This window comes from Nestor notabilis, unplaced genomic scaffold (assembly GCF_000696875.1).
Source record: "Nestor notabilis isolate BGI_N333 unplaced genomic scaffold, ASM69687v1 scaffold19332, whole genome shotgun sequence".
Classification (NCBI taxonomy): Eukaryota; Metazoa; Chordata; class Aves; order Psittaciformes; family Psittacidae; genus Nestor; species Nestor notabilis.
The window spans coordinates 3,420-12,375 of record NW_009918106.1 but is presented as its reverse complement, the minus strand read 5'-3'; the positions used below and the strand labels follow the sequence as shown (position 1 = coordinate 12,375).

At 53.6% G+C, this 8,956-nt stretch overlaps 1 protein-coding gene across 1 annotated transcript in view; it reads left to right on the top strand.

Moving 5' to 3' along the window:
• Nucleotides 1–8,716, top strand: part of LOC104401847 (coagulation factor VIII-like) — a 24,911-nt gene extending 16,195 nt beyond the window's left edge. Inside the window, exons 15-27 of the mRNA XM_010009553.1 lie at nucleotides 1–784; nucleotides 1,037–1,202; nucleotides 1,866–2,072; nucleotides 2,643–2,871; nucleotides 2,975–3,157; nucleotides 3,354–3,470; nucleotides 4,790–4,861; nucleotides 5,147–5,281; nucleotides 5,806–5,981; nucleotides 6,760–6,904; nucleotides 7,758–7,906; nucleotides 8,155–8,331; nucleotides 8,561–8,716. The exon at nucleotides 1–784 is cut by the window's left edge and continues 37 nt beyond it. Coding sequence (XP_010007855.1) covers nucleotides 1–784; nucleotides 1,037–1,202; nucleotides 1,866–2,072; nucleotides 2,643–2,871; nucleotides 2,975–3,157; nucleotides 3,354–3,470; nucleotides 4,790–4,861; nucleotides 5,147–5,281; nucleotides 5,806–5,981; nucleotides 6,760–6,904; nucleotides 7,758–7,906; nucleotides 8,155–8,331; nucleotides 8,561–8,716 — 2,696 coding nt within the window. The remainder of the gene's footprint in view (nucleotides 785–1,036; nucleotides 1,203–1,865; nucleotides 2,073–2,642; nucleotides 2,872–2,974; nucleotides 3,158–3,353; nucleotides 3,471–4,789; nucleotides 4,862–5,146; nucleotides 5,282–5,805; nucleotides 5,982–6,759; nucleotides 6,905–7,757; nucleotides 7,907–8,154; nucleotides 8,332–8,560) is intronic.
• Nucleotides 8,717–8,956: the final 240 nt, after the last annotated feature.

The following is an 8,956-nucleotide window of genomic DNA, read 5'->3' as shown; positions in this document are numbered from 1 at the left end:
CAAGCAGCCCACAAACAGCCACTGCTGGGGCTGCAGACCTGGCCTCAAACTGGGATCTGGGCTCCCTGGGGGCAGCGGGACACGCTGGGAGCTTGGGGAGCCCAGCTTTGGCTCAGCTGCACCCAGGTAGAGATGCTGTCTGGGGGGGTCCTGGGAATGAGCAAGCTCAGGGGAGAAGCTGGGTGGAGGAGCAAACCAATTCTGTGGAGCAGCCGGGTCAGTTCAGCCCTCAGCATCAGCAGCTCGAGGCCAATGCCACAGAGGACGTGCCTGAAAGTACCTATGGGGAAAGCCCAGAGGAAATTGCTATGAAACCAGCCTCCAAAGAGAACTATTCCCTGCCTTCAAGCAGCCCTGCTCACAACCATAGCACTACCACAAAACCAACCAAACACGCGCAAGCCGGTCCGGATGGATGGCGGGTGCTTGGTGGGGAAGATGTCCTCAGAGAAACCAGGAAGAGAGAGGGACAGGGCCTCAGAGAGCCCAAGGAGGATGGAAAAAGCTACAGCACAGCTGGGAAGAGCAACCATGGCCCAGGACATAGGGAGAGGGTGGCTCTGAACAACGGGACCCATTCCAGCCCCTCGAGGCCAAAGGCTGACAAGCCGGACTACGACGAGTACAGTGACACAGAGCAGACTATGGAGGATTTTGACATCTATGAGGAAGAGGAGCATGACCCACGATCCTTCCAGGGGGAGGTTCGGCAGTACTTCATTGCAGCAGTGGAGGTGATGTGGGAATACAGGAACCAGAGACCCCAGCACTTCCTAAAAGCCATGTAAGTGCAACTGTCCCTCATGCATTCCTCCTGCACTGTGTGGCATGGCTTGGTGTGGGAGCTGGCATGACCTGGAAGGCAGGATCACAGGTCTATGTACAACCCAGACAAGCAGCCTAGAGGGGAAGGATGCTCCCAGCACCTTCCCTCCACCTGGCGAGTTCTGTAACTCCAGCAACCTTGAGCTTCCTTGCAAGTGGGTCAGGGATGCTCTAGGCTCTGTTCTGTCCCTAAGTGCCCTCACCCCTGCAGGGACCCCAGGAGTGGCAGGAGGAAGCCTTTCCAGCAGTACCGCAAGGTGGTTTTCCGAGAGTACATGGATGATTCCTTCACGCAGCCAGTGCTGCGGGGAGAGCTGGATGAGCACTTGGGCATCCTCGGGCCATACATCAGGGCAGAAGTTGAAGATGTTATTATGGTGAGTTGGAAGTTCCCATTCCCTATAAAACCTGAAATCCTGCCATTGCTGGCTCCATTCAGAGTGACCTCAGTGGCTGGCAGGAGTATCAGCGTTTCAGATGCAAAGCCCTGGACGTGAGGCAGAGCCAACCCCTGTAACAGCACAGCCTGAGCGGCTCCTGGGCTCCATGGGGAGCCTGTTAGGTGAAGGGTTTGTAAAAAGAGTAATGAGCTAAACAGGGTTCAGGAGAGCTTCTTTGCGTGCTCTAGGTGAGGGCAGGCTCAGGCTTCCGTTACCTCCAAAGGCCTTCAACACCCACCTAAGGAAGAGGAGGAAGCCTCTTCACCAGGCTCAGGATTCACATGCCTGGAAAAGATGCCTGGTTTCCACTGAAACCTTCACCAGGATGCATTCAGCACCCCTGGGCTCCAGAGACTGTAGTGTAGCTGCCTTTACTCCCATTGAGCAGGGAGAGGGCCTCATCCTGCTGACAAGACCAGGATGCTCTTTCCACTGGGGTCCCACTGCAGAGCTACACCCCGTGGGTCCACTGCATGGGGACCAGCTGGAGGTGTGGGTACCAGGGACATGTCTGCCTCCTTCCCACCTGCTGGCCACATCCAACCCCAGGGTCCGTGGCACTCAGCGCTGCACCTTTGCTTTGCCTTCCCTCCGGTGCAGGTCACGTTCAAGAACCTGGCCTCGCGGCCCTTCTCCTTCCACTCCACGCTGCAAGCCTATGAGGAGATGCAGGATGCAACACAGGGTGGAGAGGTGGTGCAGCCTGGCAAGATTCGGAAGTACACCTGGAAAGTCCTGCCCCAGATGGCACCCACCACACAGGAATTCGACTGCAAGGCCTGGGCTTACTTCTCCAACATGGACCTGGTAGGTGGGAGCCTGCTCCATGGGGCATCCCAGGAAAGAGAGATGGGCAGCATGCAAGCATCCTGGCTGTGAGGTCGAGGCTTTTCCTATGGTGCTGTGCTGGAAGCTGTGGCTGTGCAGATTCTCAGGTGTCTAATACAGTGCTGAACGCAAGTTGCTGTTTCTCTTCTCTTCCCTTTTCTTAACTGGGTTTTTTCCCCCTTTCCCCAGTTGTACCAGACTTATGAGACTTGTAGGGAACCAGAATTCTGCAGTCCCCTACCCCTCTGCCCAATCTGGCTGAATTTAGTCCATGGGTCTAATGTTAGTGGGGTAAGGACCATTGGATGGTTGGACAGACAGACACCACTTCTCTTGACAGTACATGCAAACACTTCCAGCACACCTCTGTTAGCCTGGGGCAGAGTGGGGATCCCCCAGTGAACCCAGCAGGTCCTTCCCTCCCTGCACATACCATGCCAGGCCAGGGGTGCAGACAGTGCCACCACTTTCCTCTCTGCTGTTCTCTTTGCGGGTGTCGGAGCTGCCTTCCTCTCCAAGGCAAACCCTTTTTTCCCTGCTCGCTGGCAGGAGAAGGACCTGCACTCGGGGCTCATTGGGCCACTGATCATCTGCCGCCGTGGGGTGCTGAGCTTCATCTTCAAGCGGCAGCTGGCTGTGCAGGAGTTCTCCCTGCTCTTCACCATCTTTGACGAGACCAAAAGCTGGTACTTCTTGGAGAACATGGAGAGGAACTGCCGCCCTCCCTGCTACGTCCAGCAGGACAACCCTGACTTTAAGAGAAACCATTCTTGCAATGGTGAGGACCCTTGCCCTTGCCCTTGCCCTTTCCATCCCACAGTCTATACTGGGATGGAAACCCCCTGAAGCCTTGAGCTGCTCCTGACCACTGCCTTTCCCAGCCATCAATGGCTATGTGAGTGACACGCTGCCAGGACTGGTGATGGCTCAGCAGCAACGGGTCCGATGGCACCTCCTGAACATGGGCAGCACTGAGGATATCCACTCCATCCACTTCCATGGGCAGCTGTTCAGTGTCAGGACTAGCCAGGAGTATCGCATGGGAGTCTACAACCTTTATCCTGGTGAGAGGCAGTGCGGGCACTATGCACGCTCCTGCAGCTGTGGCTTCATGTCCATGCCTGTTAGGAAGTGCCAAGCCTGTGGGGAACAGAAAGGAGGGGGAATGGATCTGAAACTGGTATTTGCATAGCACTTGGCACTGTGGCATCCCACTACAGCCAGTAACTCCCCTCTGTTCTGCTCTCCATTCCTGACCAGGTGTCTTCGGGACAGTGGAGATGTGGCCCTCACACGCTGGGATCTGGCGAGTAGAATGCAAAGTGGGAGAGCACCAGCAAGCTGGGATGAGCGCCCTGTTCCTTGTGTACAACCTGCGTGAGTGATCCTCTTTGTGCCGTGGCCATGGACAGCGTGGTTTTGGGCTCTCTCCCCCAGGTCTTTCACCATTTCTCTTGGGGTGACCCAGGTGGGGTCTTCTGGGTTTTCACTCCTAAAGAAAGCCATAACTTCAGCCCTGGTCACCCTACACAGCCCAGCAGAGAGCACAGAGACAGGGACACAGCTGGGGTGAAGGCTGGGAGAACAGCTTCATTTGCCTGCAAATGTTTGCTCCCAGAGCTCTTGTTTTCCACAATTGAGGGTTCCTGGATCTCCAGTAAAATGCACTTACTCCAGCAACTGCTCACGCTGTTGGGGAAGTACAGTGCCCAGCTGCCTAACGACATGTCAAGAGGTAAACTGAGGCACGAAGTGATGGCAAGAGGCAACGAGCAACACTGCCTGACTGCTCTCATAGAACCAGCCCAAAGAGCAACTGCAAAATCCATAGGGAACATCTGACTCCACCCCAGAGCAACACATTCCTATCTCACCATAAGTAAGCACTGGGGAAAGTGAGAGTAGTGTTTTATTACTCCCTGGCAGCGTTCAAGGCCAGGTTGGACACAGGCTTTGAGCAACCTGTTGTAGTGGAAGGTGTCCCTGCCCATGGCACGAGGCATGGAACTACATGATCTTTAAAGTCCCTTCCAACCCTTCCATGAGTCTATGATGTGTGATCACACTGGGAAAGCTTCTCTCCTCTTCTTAAAGCAGTATTAAACGTCAGCCAGAAAATATTTCCAGAAGTTAAAAGTTTGCTTAAGGTTTCATACTCACATTTTCCCCAGAAGTGTTTGCCGTGCAGCAGAGAGGCCAAGATGTGACAAGTTGCTAATAATAATGGTTATGATATGAGACAAACAGCCCTGTGCTCACAGACCAGAAGAGAGACAGGAGTGTCAGGCAGGCTTTACTTTACTGATGCAGTGTTTGTTTTTAAAAGATGCTGCTTAGCAACAAGAAAGCCCAGGAGCAAGACATGGGTATAAGGAAGAGACACTTGTCAGCATTGCTGGGACATAAGGACATGCAAGTGAGAGGTCAGGGACTCCGGGGCAGGAGCGTGGCAAGAGGCTGCTGTGGCTGATGATAGGAACTCTCTGCTGCTGACATCAGGGTCGGGAGCAAGAACTTCCAGCATCCTTAACATTCAGGGATGGATGTGGAGGCAAACAAGCCTGGGGGCTCCTGAGGTTTGAGACAACCTCCCTGAGCCTGGAGGCAGCTGCCCAGACTAGGGTTTTCTTTCAAAAGCCTTCTTATCTAATCAACTGTCCCTGTTTTTTGCCCTCCTTCTCCTTTTGTGGCTGCAGATTGCCAGAACGCCCTTGGGCTGGCCTCGGGCCACATTGCAGACTCCCAGATCACAGCGTCGGGGCAGTATGGTGAGTACGGGCTGTTGTGGGTGAGGCTGCGGCAGCTTCAGCCAACACAACTCATGTGGTTGCCTGCCCAAGGCTCTGTTACACCAGTCCCTGGCAGAGTCCTTCCTCCATCCACACTCATGTCAGCATCCCAGCTGGGACATGGAGGTGCCTTCCCACATGTCTGGCCCATCGTGCCAGTGCTCTGCCACCATGTATGTGGTGATCCTCTGGCCCCATCCCACAGATGTACTTGTCACTGCCTTGGGCCAGCAGCATCCTCATATCTGCATGCTTTCCTTGCAGGGCAGTGGGCTCCTTACCTGGCCAGGCTGGATAACACCGGCTCCATCAATGCTTGGAGCATCGACCGCAGCAACGCCTGGATCCAGGTAAGAGGGGTCTTTTTTTTGCTGAGGGCACTGCAAGTGCATACTCATGGCTAGTGCACTGTGTATAAGGATTCACACAGATGTCCGGTGTCCCCCCAGTTATGTCCTGCTATTTCCCGTTTCCCCCTCTGGGAGGGAAGCTTCTAATGCCAGTTGATCTTGGCTGACATAGTTCAGTGTGTGGTGTCCCTGCTCATGGCAGGGGGGTTGGAACTAGATGATCTTAAGGTCTTTTCCAATCCTAACTATTCTATGATTCTATGATTCTATGATCTGGCGATGGTTGCTGCTGGCCTGACCCCCAGGTCCATCCTCAGTGCAGCAGAGGAATCACTTGATGTTCCAGCTACAGCATCAGATTGTGCAAAAACCCCTCAAAGACCGAGTGAGAACAGCTCACCTCTCCAAACAGCTCTCCCCTGCCCTCTCCCAGCTGCTGGCTGACTTGTGTCCTTCTGAACAACTATTTTTAATAGTTTCATAACCTATGCTCAGTTATATCATGAGGAAATGAATTTGACAGGTTTACAGTGCACTGCCTGAATGTGGCTTGGGTTTTCCATCAGAAATGAGTCCTTGACTTTCATTCTCAGGTGGACCTTTTGCGTCTCATGATTATTCATGGCATAAAAACCCAAGGGGCCCGACAGAAGTTCTCAAGCCTTTACATCTCCCAGTTCGTTGTCTTCTACAGCTTTGATGGGCAAAGGTGGAAGAAATACAAGGGGAATACCACCAGCAGCCAGATGGTAAGACAAATGGGTCTTGAGGAGAGTGTCTTCCCAGAAGGGGGTCTCTTGGGGTGATGAGGGCTGGGGAGCTCTCTACACAATGCAGAGACCTCCTGAGCCCCTGAGATATTTGATTAGGGCAGGAACAACGAGCATCCACTACCAGGATCACTGAATCATAGGTCTGCAAGGGACTTGCTTTCTGTGTCCTTCTGTCTCATGTTAGATTGACCAAACTACTTCTTCCCACAGTCCCGGGTGTCTGTAAGAACCACCGCTTAACGTTATGTTGCGTGTTACTTAGAGCTAGGCATGAGATTTTGCCTGAATATCTTTTTTTTAACTCCAAAGACAAATTTGGCTTTCTAACACCATTGTGCAGATGCAGATGATTTGGGGGATCTCTACTCATTAGAAAAAGCCACAACTTAAATATGCATAAGCTGATCACGCCAGCGGGAGAAGAAAAAAGCCTCCACCACACACACCAGCGGTGGCCAAAACTTTTCCCAGGTTCTTCTTTTTCTCCCCTCTGTTTGGTGAAAATACAAAGAGATGCTCATTTGCAGGGACACTGATTTTCTCCTCCTCCTGTTTCTCACTGGTTCACCCTGATTTGCACATTCACACTTCTTTGGTCTGAGTCACATCTTAAATCATTTCCCTGAGCTGACGTTCTTTTGTAAGGGTGGTGATAAGACACAGCAGTGCCAGACAGGAATCTGCCCACTAATCCTTGTCCTGTTGAGCTCTCTTTCCATTGATACAACAATCCTTTTTCTCCCCTTCCCTGCAGCTGTTCTTTGCAAATGTGGATGCAACTGGGGTGAAAGAAAATCGCTTCAACCCTCCGATCATAGCCCGGTACATCCGCATTAACCCCACTCACTACAGCATCCGGACCACAATGCGCATGGAGCTCATCGGCTGCGATCTGAACAGTATGTCCCACCTCCAAAACTAAGCACCAAAGGAGGGGTCTGATCCAGCGGGGTGTTGAGCACCAGTTCCACGCATCACAGGACTCCCCAGGCAGTTGTGGAGGGGGAAGGAGGAGGCTGGAGGTGGCATTGAGACGTTGGGAAAACAAAGCTGGAACATCTCATTGTGGTCTTAGAAATAGCAATACCAGAGGGAGAGCATGGGGCCAGCTCTCACCACCACCTTTTCCTAAACGACCAGAAACCTCCAGCAGCAGCTAAGCTGATATCTGAGGAGCTGCTGCCTCAGTCTGGGGGAGCAGGGATCAAGCAGAGACAGATGCTATTAGCTTTTCTTCTGGTTTTGCCACTCCAAGGCAAGACTGCTCTGGCCCGCAATGTGACCTGGGGCAGTGGTGCTCTGGGATCCTTTCTTGAGCTTCACACGCCAGCAGGGTGGATTCTTCAGCAGCTACAAGCAGGAGTATCTGTTCTGTCACCCCATGCCACAAGCCTGCCAGCCAGCTCTGAGGCAGCAGAGCACATGCACACCAGATCACACTGTGTGCGGGTTTCTCCCTGCTAGGTATTCTTGTCCTTCCCACAGAGACACGTTGTCCTTATGTCCTGGTAGATGCACGAATTCTTCACATTCCCCTAGGTAAAATCTCCAGGGAGAAAAGAAGATGGGATGGTGACAGGCATAGTTTGGCACTCTCCGGCCAGAGCTGTGCTGAGCAGGGCAGGGACTGTGCCACTGCAGCAAGGTGACCTGGGGAAGTGCATGGAGGGTGGCTGGAGAAGCGAGCAGTCAGAAGGCAGCTTCATGATGGGTCTGTTCCCGCCTCTGACAAGCATCGCTCTTCTCTTCCAGGCTGCTCCATGCCCCTAGGAATGGAGGACAGAGGGATCCCTGACCAGCGCATCTCTGCATCCTCCTATAGCACCAATGTCTTCTCCAGCTGGTCACCCGCCCGGGCCCGCCTGAACATGCAGGGGAGGACCAACGCATGGAGGCCAAAGGTAGCCCAATTAAAGTGATCCCCAGGCAGGTATCTGGAGGATGGGCAGGCAGGCTGGGTGCTTGCAACCTCTCCTAGCCAGGGATGCGTGGGGAGCGTGTACGGCCACATGCACCACATAAGCACACAGGCGGGAGTGTTACCGCACTGATTTAGCACCCAGCAACTCCAACCACGTGCCTGGTAGGGCAGGTGAATGTGTCTTTCCCATTGCTGCTGAAGGGCTGAAGGCAGTCTGTCCTTCCCCAGAGCAACAGCCCCGGTGAGTGGTTGCAAGTGGACTTTGAAGTGACCAAGAAGGTGACTGCAATCATAACCCAAGGTGCCAAAGCTGTCTTCACCCACATGTTCGTGACGGAGTTTGCTGTCTCCACCAGCCAGAACGGTGTGCACTGGACCCCGGTCCTGCAGGGCAGCAAGGAGAAGGTAGGCAGAGCTGCTCCATGGCCAGAGGCAGCCCATGGCACCCCTGAGGCAGCAAGCACAGCCCTTGACAGTAAACGTGCTCACAGGAGTTTTTGCAACAGCAGTGATCTAGGCTGTGCTTTTTCCCCCCTTAAAGCGTTCCCAATGCTTGTCTGTGTTGTGTTCTCAAGTCATGAGCTCATTGTATCAGCAGAGGGGAGCGCACCCCTGATTTCTCTCTCCTCTCCAGATTTTCAAGGCAAACCAAGACCACACCAGCACAGTGATGAATACCCTGGAGCCCCCACTCTTTGCTCGCTATGTGAGAATACACCCGCGCCAGTGGCACAACCACATTGCCCTGCGGATAGAGTTCCTCGGCTGCGACACTCAGCAGGAGTACTGATGGCTGCAGGACAGGCATGGGCAGCGATGGCCTCAGGACCCACATCCAGCCAGACACTGGACTCTCAGCCAGAGCCTGAGCCAGCCCTCCAGGGCTCTGGCTACCCCTGCTGCTGGGGAACAGAATGCTTACAGAGCTGTGACAGAGGCTGGCTTGTTATCAGCATCTTCCTGGCCCTCATCAACCAGATGCCATATAGTCAGACGTAATGCTGAAGAACTAAACAGTAATTTTCCAGTG